The sequence below is a fragment of the Glycine max genome, chromosome 6, assembly GCF_000004515.6.
Source record: "Glycine max cultivar Williams 82 chromosome 6, Glycine_max_v4.0, whole genome shotgun sequence".
In the NCBI taxonomy this organism is placed as follows: Eukaryota; Viridiplantae; Streptophyta; class Magnoliopsida; order Fabales; family Fabaceae; genus Glycine; species Glycine max.
The window spans coordinates 13,039,075-13,057,592 of NC_038242.2; the positions used below are offsets into that span (position 1 = coordinate 13,039,075).

Consider the following 18,518-nt stretch of genomic DNA (forward strand, 5'->3'; position numbering starts at 1 on the left):
ATAACTTTTCTTAAATTTGAGATATTTTAAGAATTAAAACTAAAAGTGTTCAAATTTCAATGTTTTATATCAATCTAGTTCATTAACTTAATTTTGTGGTTGCTAATACTAATGCACTATTAAACATGTGGATCTATTAGTGTGGAAATGTTTTAAGTTAATCAGCGGTGTCAAGTTTAAGTGTTGAGTAGTTAATATTGAAAGAAATTTTTTTATTAACTATGAATTATCTTATATATCTCACTTGAATAAAATTGTTTACACAGTAAACGATACATGTGATATTGGTAAAAAAATTCAATGTATAAGGGGCTTATAATCACCACTACTTAGGTATTCATGTTTTTTTTTTTTTTTTTCCATGTGAACCTTGAAACAATACTCGTGACGATTTGTTTACATAAAAATACAAATGTTAGGCAGAATAAGTGTGCAACCTTGATAGAAAGATATCACATTTAATTTGTTGTGGCAAAAATATATAAACATAAAAAGGAGAGTAACAATATGACATATATGTGCGTGATTACTTTCAATTTTTTTTAATGTGATTAACATGTCAAAACAGAAGCGACAAATACTTACTTTTACATAATAAAAATATTCACTATTAGAAAATATACTTTTAACATCAACTATTTATGACATTCTACATCAGTTTTAAAAGTTAAAAGTACCGTTTTTTATAATAATTTAAAATTGACTCATGAAAAAACCGAAAAAAAATTGCCCCCAAAAAAGTCAAAATTTTCACCTCATCCAGCCAGAACATGGCAAATGAAGTTAGTTATATAATGGGCTAACAGATTATTTTCATGGCTTGATCCATGGGCTTATCTGTGTTATTTCCACACGGGCCTAAATATATCTGTTATACGACATCGAATATCAATAGTCTATGGTCTTACTCTTTGAGGTTTAGCTTAGCCTATTTTTTCCCTTTAAGAAAAAAAGCTTAGCCTGATATTTTAGTTAAGTACCTACGGTTGCAAACTTTTGAGGGGATGTATTCAATTGAAATTTTAAAATATTATTTTAGGATTAAAAAATCATGTAAGTTTTAAAAATTTTGTAAGAATGTAATGATTTTTAAGATTTTTTAATAATATTATTTTTAGAAAAGCTTATTAAGCCCATCGATTCAACTTATTTATATATACCGTTATTTTTTTATGATAATTAATATATAAGCATATAATATTATATTATATTTTAATGAAATATGTATGTAATATTATATATATATATATATATATGTATATATATATATATATGTATGTATATATATAATATTTTAGTGTTACAGACGTATTAATCAAGAAACCTTTTGATCTATTTAAGGATAAATTTGTCAGCCTATTTAAAGACTTTAATATAAAATAGGTTTTTAAGTTAAGTTACAAGTTAATTAGGCCATTTTTTTCTTTAAAAAATATGCCTATAACATGCATGCAGAAGGTCAGGTTTGGACTGTGAAATTTTGAAGCAAACTAGGTGAAGGTTAGGCAATATATATTGTACATATTGCATAGTTATATATATATTGTGAGTTTAATTTGTATATATTATCAATATAAAGATTTTTTACATTGTTATTTAAATTTGAAATAATTATTACAAAAATCATGTTATATATGACAATTTGAAATTAAATAATAGTGTAGAAATTTTTTATACTACGAGTGTATTCTAATAAAGTTCATTAATTATAAATATTAATTATGAGTATTATGTGTATTGCAGGAATTTTTATTTGATAAATATAAATAAATAAAAATATGAAAAGAGGCACAATTAATTTGAATGAAACTTAAAAAATTGATTAAAATAAAAATATTTAAAATCGTAAAGAGGGTAAATATGATTAATATAAAAACCAAAACCAAAGTAATTACAAATGCCGTGTGTTATTCTTAAGAAACTCTATGATATATGGATTTCTGTATGTTAGGGAGTTGTGTTTTGTTGTAGGCTGCTTTTTGAGCAGCATGTCATGGACATAATAACACACTATTATTGTGCGTAATGGTTAAGTAATGGAGAGGTGTAAAATTCAAATAATAGGTAAAACAGTGCTTTCATGAACTTTCATCTGTTTAAGGAAAAAAAAAACATTTTTAATTTTAAGGTGGGTGAGGAGTTGAACTACCGTAACTATTCTTACACAATGTTAATTCACCGTAATAATATATCCACACATGCTCCATGCAATGTAAAATTATTAACATTTTTAAGTTGTATTAATGTGCTGATTTAAATCATTGGTTCGAATAGTATTGAATTCAATCACCTTAAATAAGATTTTATGTTTAAAATTTATGAATAAAAAAAATATGACTGAAAATAAAAATTTTACTAAAAAATTAATTAATTAAATTTTCGAACAGAAATTTATGATCTATATTGATTTACTCACCAAATATCACGTTAAGAAAAATGTGTTGATCCATTTGAATTGAACAGAGAATAAAAATGTTCATATTATTGCAACAACTAAGAGATTCAATCATAACAACACAAGTCCGGCAACAGAAAATTATCAAACAAACAAAGCAATAAAAACATACACTAATCAGTAAATATATCACACACTCTCACAACTGATCACACGACGTAGGAACAAAAGAAATGGTCTCCTTTTCAAGATCATGGTTCACCAAAATGTTCTGCTGTTGAACATTTCCAAATATAGACATTCCACTAGAAGCACCCATGGCCAAACAAGCCACTCCCAAATTGGAGTCACCAATCATGTAGTTCTCAGCAGGAAGCTCCAAATCCCCACCCTTGAAATGGAAAACAAGCTTTGGAATCTCCACTTGTGTTGACCCTGATGGCAAGGAGAAACAAAGATCCAACCCTGTTGAGCTAGTTTTGTCCAAAGCAAGTTTGGTTTGAGAAATGAACTCTTTTTTGAGTGCCTCATAGGCCTTTTGTTGAACGTAGGTGATTGTGGTGCCAGAGTCTATGATCACACCACCATTCCCATCATCCCCCACTTCAAAAGTGGACTTCTCAATGGACAATCGAGTGTCCCCAACAGAGATAGCTTCAAGAGAAAGATAGTAAAAAGAAGGTTGCAAAGGGTTTTTGAGAAGAGGTGTTGTCACCACTTCTTTTGCATCTTTCACTTTACCCAAAGACCCCAACAACAAAACACTTTCTTTTGTGTCATCAATTGGGGTCAAACAATAAGAAAATCTTTGTTCCTTGAGTTGAGAAACCAAAGACAAAGGACCACGTCCAAGACCAACCAGCCCTGAAGCTTGTTCAAATCCATCACCTTCATTGTCCTCCCCACAACCAAAACCAATGTTGTGAACGGAAACCTTGTTCTTAGACTTCCCAAAAGTGAAAGTCTCGGTAGCCAAAACGCCTTGTGTCATTGAATAATCACCGTATGAATAAACATACTCACACCCATCACTGCATGTTGAAGAAGGCAAAGCACTGCACAAGCTACTACCGCATGAAACCTTGGAAAAAGAAGAGGACTTCTTGGGATCAAAAATGGGTGTTGGTTGTTTGTAACACCGTGTGCAAGGCTTGCACTGTGTCCATATAAGGTCACTGCCAGTGTCCAAAACCGCAGGGTAAGACACTGGTGGTGTTCCAATGGCTAACTCTATTAAGTACTCTCCATTTCCTGCGTGAATAGGGGCTTCTAACTGATCTTCAGAATCAGGTGTTGATGATGCTGCCAACACCATTGCATTAAGCTTCTGAAGCCTGCTCTTTCCACGCTTGATCCCGTGTTGGACACGCTCTAGTTTGGTTAAGTTTTTTCCCGAATCGACGTGGCGAAGCATGACTCGGAACCCATTTGTTGTTGGGCAAGGGTGCTGCTGCTTGAAACTTGTTTTTCTGGATGTTGAGGATGTTGGAGCAATAAAAAGACACGCTAGTACTAGAAGAAGTGCCACCAATGAAGGGTGCTTTAGTTTTGCCATCACCATGAACGGTGCACAATGTGGAGGAAATTATATGAAGTGGATATATAGAGTGAATGAGTGAAGGACAAGAGTGATGTGAATTGTGGGAATATATATATATATACACAATAAAGGTTTGTTGATAGAGAGGAATGATCTTATCTTAACTTGATTAACAATGAGAAAAAATGGTGATTTTTTTGTAACGTTCCCTTCGAATGTGGTGGAGAGGATTAAGAGAAGAAGACCAAGAAGGGGAGTTTTGGCTTGTCAAATTTTTCTTTTAAGGATACAAACAAAATACAAAAGGGGAGAGTGAGAGAGAGAGGGGGGAAGAGAACTTTGTTGTGGTGTAAACATAGGAACGTCGTGTCAATTAAGTACCGAGTCTTGCGTTGAGGTTGGTAAAAGATTTTATATATTTGTTGCAAAACGCATCTAAGGCAATATTGTCGTGACAAAAGCCAAGAGTCTCTCACACGTACGGTTAAGAGTCTTGGATTATATCACCAAAACGTGTAGTAATAAAAGTTATTAGTAAGATTAAATTTGTTATGGACAAGCACACCTGTTATGTCCCATTTATTGTTGTATCATAGATTTAATATAATTTACATTTTTCTCAAATAATAATAATAATAATAATAATAGTTCTTAGATTAGACGAGCGTCATATCTATCCGGTTTAAACAAGATTTTCCCCGATAAAAAGATTCATATAATTTATACCAAAGACGAGCACCGTGTTTTACTTTGTCTTGGAGTTAAGGGAGAGAGTGGCTTAGCTTTGGGAAGTTTATTTGTATTTTTTTGGACTTCTCTTTTTCTTGTTGAGCGAATATTACGTTAAGAGGCATCACCACATTGCTGACTAATCTAGGAGCAATCATGAATAGTGATTACTATAGATGTTGATCATGAATTGGGTGAACCACATAATTTATATAAATCATTATACCCGTATAAAAGTTTTATAGTAGTTTATAAAATGAGTTAGTACCAATATTTTTTTGTGTGTATATACACCTAAACGTTTTATTTTTCCTTTGTTCCTCTTTCATTTTTTTTCCGCTGGGTTTCGTCCACAAATGGATTTTTATCTAGAAGTTGTGAAGTGATTGGATTGGATAGAGGTTGGGTCATGGGTGGACGAACTGGTTTACTAATTGCTCCAAAGAGTGGAAACTGAGCTTTGTTTCAATTCCACGCATCCGAAGGGAGAAAAAGGTAGGTTGATGATCCTTTTTAGTTAGGTGAGAAGGCCTTATAGATAAAGATATTATGCCAATTTATTATTTATTTATTAATCCCTTCTAATTTACAACTTTATATGACATTGGTCAAAGCGTTTGTATTCTTCATAGCATAATACACAAGTTTATTTGAGATACACAACTACATATACGAGTATATATAATTATAACCAATTGATGTTTTGTACGATTCTCATTCATGTAGAGTATTTTAAACAATAAAGTTTAGAAATAAAAAAAAATATTGTAATTAGAACTGGAAACCAAATTATCATCGGACCCAATAATTTGCATGAAAGCGTGACATGTTTTGTCCGCCCAGCAGAATTAATGCAGCAGTATGATAACCATTGTTAACGACAGCGTAGTAGTTAAACTCCCCAAACAACTCAAAATAAGTAATTGATGTGATTATGAATTTTCAAACACCACTTGATTGCAATACAAAAAAGAAAAATCTAAGAAAAAACTCTATTTGCTTATATACACTAACAATTTAAACACTCTTTCTACCTTATCATTTAATCACAAATTATAATATATATATATATAAAATAAATTTATTAGCTTCTCTAAAAAAATTGTGGACTTTTATAATACTAACCACTTAAAAGATATACCATATAATTTTTAATTGATTAATAATGTAAAAAACTATATTTCTATTATTTGTTTTATTAGAGAATGAGTTGATTAGGTACATAAGTAATAACAACATATTTTTCTCCTAAAAAAAGTAATAACATATTTTTATTCATTTATAACAGATTAAAATTGTACATAGTTACATAATATTTTTCTTTAGAAATTTACCCCCTATTTATTTTGACATTAAAAACCAGCTTTTCGTACTTTTAAATAAAAAAACATATATTTCAATTATATTAAACATTTCATATTAACTCGATCAGAATAATAAATTTACTTAACTTCCTTTTTAAAAAAATCTACCTAATTTTAAAGCAAATAGATCCTTAAAATATCAATATACTTCTTTATAATAAAATACAAATGTTCTTCTCCTAAAATAACAGCAACACTTTTGCCAAAATAATAATAATAATAGTAATAACAGCAACACCGTTACATATTTTTTGCCATTTCTAGTTGGCAGGTGTGTATTAGATTTAAAATGACATAATCCAGTGATAGGTTTAGGAAGATAACCAACATTAACCGTGTAACCCAAAACTATTAAAGAAAAAAAAGGGAGAGCAGTCCAGAGTCATATTTGACCTGTTCCCATTGAGTAAAGCTACGTCTTACTCAATTCTAGCATCATATGATTATTGGTGTTGAGTGCCATCTCTCATTCACCATTCAACCAGGATCCTAAAACATAACATAACAAAATAAAACAAGGAGCCTCTACAACATGCTTCGGTTTGTTTTAAGACTACGATGGCTCAACTCTTTGTCGCACTCACTTGTGACAATTATTAGTTCATTTCGTTTTGCTATGAGTATGTAAATTGGACTTCCATGATTTGTAGATACATGAGTCTCTCAAAGAACGAGGAAAACATAGATGGGATGTTTTCAATGTTATACAACTTACCGTTGTCACGGTAATACTAATAGGTAATAATTCATTGCTTCTAAAACACTTTTCCTTTACTGCTTCAGTCGTGTCCTTGTATATATAAGAGAGATATTCTTGTGTAAATTGATCCGGAGGATTGTGTTATTAAGCTATGACTTCTCATCTAATTAACTAGTTTTTGGGGTTGTGCACTTGTGCTGAAGTTGTAATAGGTTAATTTATTAATTATTTAATATGGTTTTCTTTTAGGTAATTATGTTATTCATATAAAGTATTTATCAGTTTTGTTAATAATCAATTTTAGTTAAAAAATTTGATAAATTTAAGTCTTTTTTTTAATCACGTTTTTTCATGTATAATGCTCTGATTCGTAACCTTATTCAAAAGAACTGAATCTAGTTTCAGTGAATCCAATAACTTGTTATAACATGATTTTCTTCTAATACAAGAAAAAAATAATTTAATAAGGGAAAATATGATTTGATTGGTCTGAGCTCTTGAATAATAAATGAGATCTAAACATACATATCCCACCAGAAGAATGCGGACAACATTGCGAGCAGCATTTCGTAATCGTTGGGAAAAGAATTGGGGAAACAAATAAAGTTCTCACGATAATACTCTTCAATATTTTTAAAATCTAGTTAGTCACTGAATTGGCAATGCAATGATTAAGTTTATTGATTTCGCTCGTAAATGAATTGTAGTCCAGTCGGTGATAATTAAACATATTTTAGTATACTAAATAATAAATTAATGTGAAGTTATAAGAAATTAAATTAAATGAAAGTTTAAATAGTATTAGAAATAATATTATGTCTGATAAAATAAAATTAAAAAACAAAAAAATTTAAAGCACATAAATATTAACTTCAATACTTATTGTTTAGAATTTAGAATGTAATATAAAAAAATTACAAGATTTCACATTATTGGTGGTTATGCTTAATGGAGGGGGGATTGTATTCTCTAGGAGATTTTCACTTTTTTTAATCTTTTCTTCTTTGTCATATGTATCACCATCAACAAAAAAAAGGCCTAAAGCTCAATAGAAGCCCTCATTATTTTGAGAGGGGTGAAGCTTGAATTACACTTTAATCAGAACCTTCAGGATGGCAGATTATTGAAATACAATGACAATGTAATAAAATAATGATATTCCTTAGAATAGGCATGTCAATCATGCTGTGCAAGTAGCGCTTTCCTTTCCCCGTATGCCTCCTCATTTTTACGAGCGAGAATCCATACATACATATACCAAGTCTATGGACATGTAAATAATCAAATATTGAAGAAACTAGTTACGATATCAGATTTTCTTAATGAATAGGTAAATACATGATAGGATTATAACATCAAATAAGTTTTACCCTCAAATCCAATTCTTTAAATTATTGAAAAACTGCTTTTTCGGCAGTATTTGTTCAGAGAGCGCAGTAGTAGGCCTCTGAGGATGACTCCCTTACTGGGAAAGATAAAAAAAACAAAACAAAAAAGACCATTTCTATACCAGTTCTCTATACTACAAGCAAACCAAAGTTGGCTTCAACTGCATAATGCAGGATTACTGGTGTGTTTGAATTTGCATCCACACAACTCAAACGTGGATCACAAAAGCAACTTTTGGTGCATTTTGACGTGAAAATTTGATCAAACATGAATCACAGATGCTAATCCAAACACGCACTACGACTTATACAAGCTCAAGTCCTACAATATAACAATATGACCCATATTTATCTTATTGATCATTGACTGCTGCCTTCTGACTGTTGTTCTAAACCAGCGACACAGGGCCTAAACAGGTAGCCATTTCGTAATGTAAAGCAAATTAATTTCAACATCATAGTAACTTGAAGAGAAAATAACATTTTCAATTTTCTTAGGCCTTTTAATAAACCAGGTTGCAAGCTCAAACATAGGAATATCAAATCTTTCATTGAAGATAATGGTTCCACATAAGGGTACAAAATAATTTGGGGTACAAAATGATATCACATAACACATAGTAATTAGAATAATTAGAAACCATAAGACTTGGGCCTAGATTTGTTCTTACCCAAAGAATTAATTCGATTCGCATGTTCTTCTTCATCCTCCAGCTTCTTTCTCAGAGCAGCCTCTTCTTTCTGTCTCTGAATCATCTCTAATTCCCTTTGTCGTTCCTCTTCCTTTCTTTGCTGCTCTAGAGCTTCTTTTCTCTGAGATTCTTCCACTCTCCTCCTATTCTCTTCAAGCATCAGGTCCAGTTCTTCTCTTTCTTTACGAGCTTGTTCCTGTGAGATGACAACAAACAAAATCACAATTTTCAAATGAGGACTTTAATAACATTAATGATAGAGACAAGACCAGGAAACTGTAAAAGGAACCCAATTAAGATTTCACCCCACTATCCTAGATGTCACAAATTAAGAGTAGTATGCTTAGTTTTATATACAAAAATCACAATTAGCTTATTTATCAGGCTTCACAGGGAGAGACACATTCAACATTGTTACCTGATGATTTATAGTGCCAATGAGTGACAATACCAAAAGATATGGTAATTTAAGCAGAGTATAAATATTGGAATTGCATAAACATCCAAGAACCTTGTTATAATCTGATTAATATTTGACACTGACATTGACGGGGCTAACTCATTTCAGGTTTATGGGTTCTGGCATGGTGACACCTTGTTTACTAGACACAACATATGATTAAAAGGTACCCAGACAACCGCATATGTTATCCGTATCCACACTAATTTTATTAATGACTTGAAATCCTTTCCAATATTATAATGTAATTTATTCAGAGAATGATAAATAGCTCAGAGAAAGAGGGGGAAAAGTCCTACTTAGAATACTTACTTCTTTCCTTCTAGCTTCAGTAAGAGCATCTTCCTTTCCTTTTTCAAGTTGAGCTTCAACATCATCAAACAGTTTCTTCACTCCCTCTGCTACGCGCCTTTCTATTTCTAACTTGACTTCCTCTGTGTTAAGCTTTTCCTCAACATTTTTTCGAATTGCTTCTTCCAGTCTTCTTGCAGTCTCTTCTTCCAATAGTTTCAACTCTTCCTCGTGGTGACGCTTGCTATCCAATGTAAGCCGGAGAACATAAATTAATGGTCATTAATGAAAAAAGAAAGACGCACAAACAACTAAGCAAATCATATTAATTTCTATACCAAGAAAAATAGATAAATTCATAAAACAAAATGCTTCATTTTCAATTTCGTTTATTACTATGTTTCTAGCCACATGGAAAATGTGAGCTTATTATGCTGACAAGGCATACCTCTCTAACAAGTTTCTAGAGCAAGAGGAGATAATGGAGGCAGCCATTGTTCATCATATTTAACAAGTTGAACTTCCTTCAGCAAAGCCAATAGAGAAGAATGAAATTAACCTGTTGCATTTTAAAAATAAATCACTTATCTTGTGTAAAGACGGGAATTTGATTCAGAAGCATCTAGCTAAAAGACCTAATGTTCAAACTACCAAGAGGTCTATGAGCCTAATAGGATAAGCTTCTCTAGAAGCACTTCAAGTAGGAGAAAAAAAATGAAATCTTCTTCATAAGTTAAAATTAGCTCTCCAATTAGCTAAAATTACCAACTAATTTGTAGATGTCATCTCATCTTTCAGAGAAGATATATGAGATAATTTCTAGAAATTAGCTAATGGAAAACTTATTTTAGCTTATAAAAATTTCATCTCAATTTTTTCTTCTTATTTTCTTCTCTTAGAAGTACTTTTAAAGAAGCTTACTCAAACAAGGCCTATAACTTCATATCAAGTTAATTGTAGTACCAAAATCCTTGTATTCCTAAAAATTTCAAAGCAACTATTTTGTAACTTTCATATGAAAGTCCATTGACATTGGATTCAACTACTTCCCAAACACACACTAAAACTTAAAATGGAGACAAGTGCAGAGACCAAGTGAATAGTTTAACTCATTATTCTTAACTCTCACATGGATGAGTTGTGTTCATGACTTTGAATTATCTAACAAAACCCGTCTTCCTTTTTTTTTTCCCCATTGAAACATCAAAAGTAAGCAATGGCCTAAAGGGTACACATCTCGTAGCACAAGTTTGAAATTGGCATTTAGTAATAATTCCAACTTGGAGGTGTGCCGTACTGATGAAATATGAAATCCAAATATCCAATGAATGAAAACTGTTATAGTTAAGATAAAATCGAAGGAAAAAAAGTTAAAAAGAAAAAGAAAACCTTTTCTTTTGATCTTTCTTGGGCTTGGGAGTGGGGCTGCGTGAAAGAGAGGGGGAGGAAGAGGTTCTGTGCCTTCGGCGGCGCCTGTGGGAAGTTCTGGAGTGGCGATGATGAGAAACGGTGGATGGAGAGTATCTTCTTCTGCGGGAAGGAGAGCGTGAGCGTGACACACTGCGATCCATCAATTTCAATTCTCAATCAATCAAAAACCCTATTCACTACTCACCTCCTTTGCCTATCCCCACCAATTCTCCTCTTTATGCCTTGCACCACCAATCAATTTCCTCTCTCTATTTTTTAATTTTTTCCGAAAATAAAATTACTCAACCGACATAACTAGTTCTTGGAAAAGGGTAGGTACCAGCCATCTTCCAATTTGAATTAATCCAACGATCTGGGTTGGGTATTTTTCTATGTGTGTTTGAGTTAATCAATTCATTTAAATTTGTTGACTTTTGGATTGAATTATGTTCATGTATAAATTTGTTACCTTTTAACTATAATAATAATAATAATTATTATTATTATTATTTATATATAGTATATATATTTTTAAATAGTTTAAAATAAGGATATTTATGATTCTTGTTATTTATTTTCGCAAGATCTTGCTAATAATAGGAATAACACATTACACTTATACAAATTCAATGATTGAATATCTTTATTAAATTTAAGTTATTTAATATTTCTTGTGTAATGGGAAGTTTTAAAAATATGAGGATAGAATGAGTTGATATAAGATTGGTAGTTTAAAATGAATGTTACAACCAAAATTAATGTAATTGAGGGTCAAATACACATTTTTTAAGTAAACACTAGGACACTGATGGGTCATTAAATTTTAAGTATTTTCTTTTATTTTTTATATTAACTTATAAATTTGAGTATAAGATGTATATTTACGTGTGGTATGATACTAGTTTTTTTTATGAACCCAAATGTATTTTAATAAAATTTTAGTTTATAAAAATTAATAACCAAATTTAAATGCACCAATCCATTAACCCAATCAAGATCAATTTTGGTTTGGGTATAAAAAAAATTAACTCAAGTAAATGTGATCCAACCCAACTTGTGAATCTCTCTAGTTTTTGAAGTGATTATATTGTGAATTTAATTAATTAATTTTTTTATGGTATCTTAAGTAAATATATTAGATTTAGGATTCAATGGAACCAAAAACAAAAAAAAGAAAGAAAACACATGTAAATTAATGATTGAACCAAAATTGCATATTTTTTAATATAAGAAAACTAAAATAAGGGATTAAGAATTATTAGAGAACTAAAATTGCAATTTAATTTTAAAAAAATAATTTAATTATATATATATATATATATATATATATATATATTGAGAAAATTCTGTGTATTTTAAAGTAAGTCAAAATAATTAATGATGATTTTTAAGTCTGAAACACGATTTTAATTTATTTTTTTACTAATCTCATAAGCAACATTTCTTTTATTAGATTCACCTACATAAAAACTATCAAATTCAACAAATGTTCAAACCAAAAAAATTATAAATATCACAAAAGTTATATGAAAAATTAATTAAAAAATAGTCAAAAATTTAAAAACTAATATTAAATTACTTTCGGTTGTTCCTAAAACTCATTTTTTAAATAACATTCACCATGTTTGTAATAATCAGTAAAATTGAACAAGTTTCACATTTTGAATTAATAAAAAATATTGGTTTAAAATTACGTTTCAAAATAAAAAAAACAATCGTTATTTTGAATTATTTTAAAAAAATATAAAAGAAAAATTGCTTAAAAACTAGTAGTTAAACAATAGAAGAGAGCAAACAAAATATAATCGAAAATAAAAAGGTTAATCGCAATTTTTACCTTTAACTTTTTAATTTTTAGTGAAACTTATTTTTAACTTTTTAATTTGAGGTATTTTATTTCTAATTTTTAAGGGTCTTGCGAATTTTATCTTCCATTATTTTATTACTAACATAATTACATGTTTACTCCTGTGTTTTTTTGGCAAATTTTACTCAACCTTTTTATTTTTTTGGAAATTTTTATCCTTAATTTTTTTTATAAATTTTACTCTCAACTTATATGCTTATTAATGAATAAATAATAAATAATAAAAAATAAAATTCACAAATTTTTTAAAAGTTAAGAGTAAAATACACTAAATTAAAAAGTTGAGATAAAATTTATCAAAAAATAAAAGGTGAAAATCAAAGTGCAATTAAGTCAAATATAAATACTAAAATTTCAATTATAAAATAATGAAAAACACTAGATAGACAATAGAAAATTCATCTCTCTAAAAAACATAAGAAAATTTAAAATAACTAGGCATTCACTTTTTTTACTTGAAATAGTATCCTGTCTGTCTCGTGTCGTTTACGCAAGACATAAAGCTCAAAGTAGAAAACACTTTGACTCTTTCAATCATTTTCTTACTTGTCACTTGTCATTCTTCAGCAGAAGCTGAGCTGAGGAGTTTGCTGCAATCTAACCTCCGTTCCACACACGGGTTAGCCATTCATGCATGCTTCCTCATCAACACTTCTTTTTATGTGTCGTGTCACGTGCAAATGAAAACCATTTTTCCATCCCCCTATGCTTCTCTTTTCTTTGTTCTTTTTCATGATCACATTCACATTAGATTAAACACATCAACTTTCTCAAATATTTGATGTTCCTGTCGAATAGTGGTCGAATTCTATGGTTTCCATAGCCCTGCTCCTATTACTTTTTTTGTTCTTGTATGAAATTTGTTACTTATAAAGCTACTTGGCCGTTTAAGTAAGATTTCAATTTTGTGCAATAAGTAGATAATAAATATGTAAATTGAATAATAATTTTCACTAAGGTCTTATGTTATTTATACAAACCTTTTTGAATCTTGGACCGCGAACCTTAATAGGGGAATTACTAGATTAAGTGGCTTAAGCCTTCGATTTCCATTAATCACTTGTGATCTCATCTTCTAGAAAGGAGAGGGAGGTAGCCGATATTTGGTATATTTATAATCCAGGAGAAAAAAATGTTCTCTAGCATTGTGGCCAGATAACTTTATTGCCTTGCTAGTTACATTGCTAGTAACCTTTTTCTGCATTCACATTCTTTCAAGATTATCATCCTTGTGTATTTGTGTTTCTCTTTCAGAAAGAATGTACTATGGATTATTAACAAATTAAAAATTATCATCATATGTTAACCCCAAATAAAATATGTTTTTTTTTCTCTTTATGTGGTATAGATTATGAGAGAGTGAGTTACCACATTTCATTGAGGCATGTAATTCTTCACTTCAGAACCATTTGAGGAACGGAATGGTACCTTCTCCAACAACGAAGCAAAATGCATTGGCACCAAAGAAGAAGCTACACAGAAACAGAAGATGGGACTGTGAATATGATATATACATCCACTTGCAAGAGAAGAATAGAGTCCTTAAAAGTGAAACTGAAAAGTCAAATTACTTCCATAACCTTTTGCAGGACTTCGATGTTAAGGATCGAAAGGGTGATTCGGAGTTGGTGCAATTCATGAATGGTTTTTACGGCAATATTGTACAGTCTCGATTGTTTCATCTTGATCAAAACCCTAACAACATAGAGAACACTGCTGAAGAAAATGGCACAAATGATGATGATGATGATGATGATGTGATGGTGGATCCCCAGCATATGTATTTCATGGATCATGTGAGGTCTCATGGAAAATCTTATGTACTTGCTATCCCTGAGGATGGTGTCTTTGTAGTGTATGAGCCTGATCAATCATCAATTCCTGAGAATACAGCTACCATCACAACGGATTATTCAAATCATGTTTCAAATGAAGAGGTTAATGTGTGCTTAGACACAGAGATGCATGTAAATGTTGATGATAGCAATCGTGTTGTGAAGCATAGGGGTAGGAAGCCAAAAGGTGCAAAACTCTCTGCTGCTACGAATGGTAATGTTAAAGGAAGTGATGTGGCTTCAAAATCAAAGCCAAAGAAACATGTATATAACTTGAAGGGTAGGCGCAGGAGTAAGAGGCTGAAACTGAAAGCCCCACCTGAGTCACCTGGCTCAAGAACATTGGTGATTGAAGACAGTGATGACGAAGCAGAAGATCTAACAAGGTCCATGCGAGGCCAGATTGTATGTATCTAAAAAAAATTATTGAGTTTTTTTGCTTTTTGCTTATTTATGTCCAATACTGTTCATTTTTGTGTTGCTTCCCTTCCCTGATGAAGGTGGAACATTGTTGGCAAGAATATAAATATAATGAAGCCAATGCAAGTACACTTTTCAGAGAAAAACTCATGGAAGAACTTAAGGCACCTTACTGTGAGGAAGAGTACAAGAGGCTTTTACATGACATTACTATTCAAAAGCCGATCCAACACCATAGAGACCTGCGTGGAGGTATCAAAATCTATGAGAAACCTGATCTTGGAAAGTCTTTTCTTGGTTATCATGTTGGTAAGTAGGATGTGACCCTTATCTTTCATTATTCCACTTGTGTGTTTGCATGGTGCTATTAGAAATCATCTTTTTCAGGTTAATTGTTAGTTTTTTGATGGCAAGAGGAATTGAAGCCACACCCTTTCCCTCGGATTTTAGAAATCATCCTAAATGTAAAAGTCAAACAACTTTATCATACATAACCTACAAATTAGATAACATTATTAAAATCATTTACATTCTCAGTGCATTATAATTAGTTTCTAAATGTTTTGTAGGAAGACTAATTATGATTATGAGATGTGTACTCGTCTTGCAGATCTTGCTATGAAGATAAAAACAGTTCGTGATGATCATTTCAGAGTTCTGAATCTCATGCGTGGATTTTTCTATTGGTTGAAAGTAAGTATCTTATGGTATTTCAGCATCTCAATACACATGTTACTTAGTTTCTACAGCCTTTCATGCACTGTTCAGTTGATAATGTCAATCTCTATATATATTGACATGAAAATATTTAACCTTTAAGGCATTTCCAGATTTTTGTGTTGAGAAATATAGTTAGAGCTAGAGAGAATTGAGTGAAAGTAGAGAGGGTAACTAATTACATGTGTATCTAACTAATCTCCAACTAACCACGCATGTTAATTGTTGAGTATGTGATTTGCAGTTGCATTTTGATTTTCTTCTGCTCCATAGGCCTCTGTTGCCTCATTAATTGTTACACTATGCCCTGCAGTTTACTTTGAAGGTCCACATTAAATAGAAAGTTTTCTAGGAAGTCTCTTACTCTGTGACTGAATATTTTCATTATGTAAAATAGTCATCATATATTTGAAGATATTTGTAATTGGTCCACATTACCCCATTTTGCAACACTGAGGGTCCATATCCTTCTGTATGTTACAACTCACCTAGATCTTGATCTTATCTTTTTTTAGTCAAAAAAAGTGGCACCTCCATCTAAAATTATCGACTTTTTTTGTGATTGTATCATAGAATCAAAGTTAGCTTTACAAAATTTACATCCCTGTATTAATTTAGAATGAAGACATAGGAAATTAGAGGCTCAAGTGTAGTACCCTCTTTCTGATTTATACATCTTGCGCTGGCAGAATTTATCACATGAAGGGGCATTCCCGCCATGGAGAGATCCATCGTGTTTGAATGTACTGCCACAACAATTGGAAGGATAGTTGTTTGCTTTTAATTTTCTGTCATGATGCAACTTTTTATTTTTGTTTTGAGTGATGCAATTGATTTAAACTTTACTGAACATTGCTTAGGAGGAGTGCTGCCACATGTGATACCTCGTGGGATATAAACAAGTTTGTCTCTTTGATGTGTTTCTTTTCCTTCATTTTATTTCTTTTATATTTTTGGTTTACCTCGCCTTAAATCGAACATGATAAATATGATTCCCACGGATTAGTTGGTTGAGTAAGGTGTGTAAGTTGTTATAAACACCTGGTACCTGTCTTCGATTTTCACGGATAAAAAAACAAACATGATTACTAACATGTTTATGGGTGTATCACAAGTTGTTCTCGTGGCATATTGTTGTTGCAACATTTACATTCTCTTTTTCATATATTTCTGCCAACCGATCTATGTTTCTGTGTTGCTGCATTATGAGTAATATCAGTTGTGAATGAACCTGACTTCTTTACTTGATGAAGATAAGGGTATATTTGTAAGAAGATTCAAAGACTCACCTTTCTCTAGATCCATAAGCTATTATGAGTAGCTTCAAATCAGACTTGTGTCAGTTCACCTAAATCACATTTTTGAGGAAAGTGCCAAACATATTTGGTTAATGGAAAAATTAAATTTTGCCATATATTCAATGTAGAGTGGAAGAATAAAAACTCAATGTAGAATTCATCAATGATCCTATAAGTGTCATTTACATACACAACTAGACTGACAACTAACTAACCCTTGCTATAACTTATAACTAACTGATCTCAACAGAATAAACAAAAAACTGTTAGTTGTGAGACACTCTCAACATCACATTACAGGAATTTAGTCGTGAAACCAAATACATTCTAGATTTTTTTTTTTTTTTACCTGTATTTGCATTTGATGAAGATTATTAATTTATTATGATAGTCGCAAGGGTATAAACAAGTAATTTGCTTTCTATTTTTGTGTCATATATGCATAATGATGTCGTGTATTTTTAGAAAATTTATCTTTTTTATAAGATTATTTTCTATATGTAGCGTGATTTTTTTCACTCTAAAATACCTATTATCAAAATATTTAGTAGCTAAAAAATACTTATAAATGCTGGAAATTAATGAGATAAATTCTTCCTTCGTAGGAATTGAAAAAGATGAGTAGTCAAAAATCACATATCGTTGTTCTCTTCAAACATTAATTAATTAGGGGAGAAACAATTAACTGAAAAAAAGAGACAATTAGTTTAAAAATTATTAAGGTAATTTTAAAAGAACAGTATAACTTGTTGACAAATTTAATATCACTAATTAAATTAATCATTTTTCTTAAAAAAATGTAAATTAGTTTTAAAGGTCTTATACATGGACGAAGGAAGGAGTAACATATTTTCTTTCTAGCGAATCTTTTAGGTTTGTATGTTTGTCTCACCGAAATTTGTAGTATTATTTTTATTATTTTTTTGTTTAGCATGATAATATATGGTTTATGTTATTCACTTTAATTTCTAGCATGCAAATAGCGAAGTTTTTTTGTTTTTGTTTTGGAAGAGGCAAATACCGAAGTTACAATTAGTGGTGTTGTTGAGAATACCGAGGCATGATTGGGCAAAAGTGCAGCACTTGCTGAGCAATGACCAAAAACTATACGGTGTGTAGCAAGTTCTGATCATGAAAGCAACTGAACCTTGGTTCTTTGAAATTAATGGTGTTTCAACAAGTTCAAGTGAATTGAATATTTCATCAGAGCTTTATGACCTTAACGTGCACTCGCATGAAGAAAAATTTGACAAAATTATCCGATTTGTGGAAAATATATGACAATGTTAGGGATCCAGTCCAATACATTGTATTAATGAAATGAATGTCCATAGAATAATGTTCCTCTACTTGTGCTTATTTATTTGTTCTTGTTCTATCATGGAATTTATTAACTTTATGGAGGTTCATGA

At 31.0% G+C, this 18,518-nt stretch overlaps 3 protein-coding genes across 5 annotated transcripts; 1 reads left to right on the forward strand and 2 right to left on the reverse strand.

The window, feature by feature from the left end:
• Positions 1-2,455: 2,455 nt before the first annotated feature.
• LOC100782457 (aspartic proteinase nepenthesin-1) lies at positions 2,456-4,316 on the reverse strand. Its single transcript, XM_003526841.5, has one exon. The coding sequence runs from the start codon at positions 3,954-3,956 to the stop codon at positions 2,595-2,597; it is 1,362 nt and encodes a 453-aa protein (XP_003526889.1). The 5' UTR covers positions 3,957-4,316; the 3' UTR covers positions 2,456-2,594.
• A 4,331-nt stretch (positions 4,317-8,647) lies between these two features.
• On the reverse strand, positions 8,648-11,358 carry LOC100783001 (uncharacterized protein At1g10890). Its single transcript, XM_003526842.4, has 3 exons — positions 10,949-11,358; positions 9,581-9,803; positions 8,648-9,004 (listed from the first exon to the last, which is right to left on the reverse strand). The coding sequence occupies exons 1-3, from the start codon at positions 11,128-11,130 to the stop codon at positions 8,750-8,752; spliced, it is 660 nt and encodes a 219-aa protein (XP_003526890.1). The 5' UTR covers positions 11,131-11,358; the 3' UTR covers positions 8,648-8,749.
• A 2,010-nt stretch (positions 11,359-13,368) lies between these two features.
• On the forward strand, positions 13,369-18,470 carry LOC102661798 (uncharacterized). 3 transcript variants are annotated; one of them, XM_006581734.3, is made up of 5 exons: positions 13,369-13,455; positions 14,185-15,076; positions 15,172-15,400; positions 15,702-15,784; positions 16,498-16,730. In XM_006581734.3, the coding sequence occupies exons 2-5, from the start codon at positions 14,258-14,260 to the stop codon at positions 16,576-16,578; spliced, it is 1,212 nt and encodes a 403-aa protein (XP_006581797.1). In that variant the 5' UTR covers positions 13,369-13,455; positions 14,185-14,257; the 3' UTR covers positions 16,579-16,730. The 3 variants fall into 3 exon arrangements, with proteins under 3 accessions (XP_006581797.1, XP_040872467.1, XP_040872468.1); XM_041016533.1 differs by lacking the exon at positions 16,498-16,730 and adding an exon at positions 18,118-18,469 and having other exon boundaries at positions 13,370-13,455; XM_041016534.1 differs by lacking the exon at positions 16,498-16,730 and adding an exon at positions 18,118-18,470 and having other exon boundaries at positions 13,372-13,455; positions 14,240-15,076.
• The last annotated feature ends 48 nt before the right edge of the window (positions 18,471-18,518 follow it).

What these genes read in the sequence shown, in the direction of transcription:
- LOC100782457 (XM_003526841.5), bottom strand. Translation starts at nt 3,956, where the DNA reads ATGGTGATGGCAAAACTAAAGCACCCTTCATTGGTGGCACTTCTTCTA.
- LOC102661798 (XM_041016533.1), top strand. Translation starts at nt 14,258, where the DNA reads ATGGTACCTTCTCCAACAACGAAGCAAAATGCATTGGCACCAAAGAAG. An exon ending in TTTTCTTGGTTATCATGTTG is followed by an intron (nt 15,401 to 15,701) that starts GTAAGTAGGATG and finishes CTCGTCTTGCAG; the next exon opens with ATCTTGCTATGAAGATAAAA. An exon ending in GATTTTTCTATTGGTTGAAA is followed by an intron (nt 15,785 to 18,117) that starts GTAAGTATCTTA and finishes TTGTTTTGGAAG; the next exon opens with AGGCAAATACCGAAGTTACA.
- LOC100783001 (XM_003526842.4), bottom strand. Translation starts at nt 11,130, where the DNA reads ATGGATCGCAGTGTGTCACGCTCACGCTCTCCTTCCCGCAGAAGAAGA. An exon ending in AAGAAAGATCAAAAGAAAAG is followed by an intron (nt 9,804 to 10,948) that starts GTTTTCTTTTTC and finishes TACATTGGATAG; the next exon opens with CAAGCGTCACCACGAGGAAG. An exon ending in CTGAAGCTAGAAGGAAAGAA is followed by an intron (nt 9,005 to 9,580) that starts GTAAGTATTCTA and finishes GTCATCTCACAG; the next exon opens with GAACAAGCTCGTAAAGAAAG.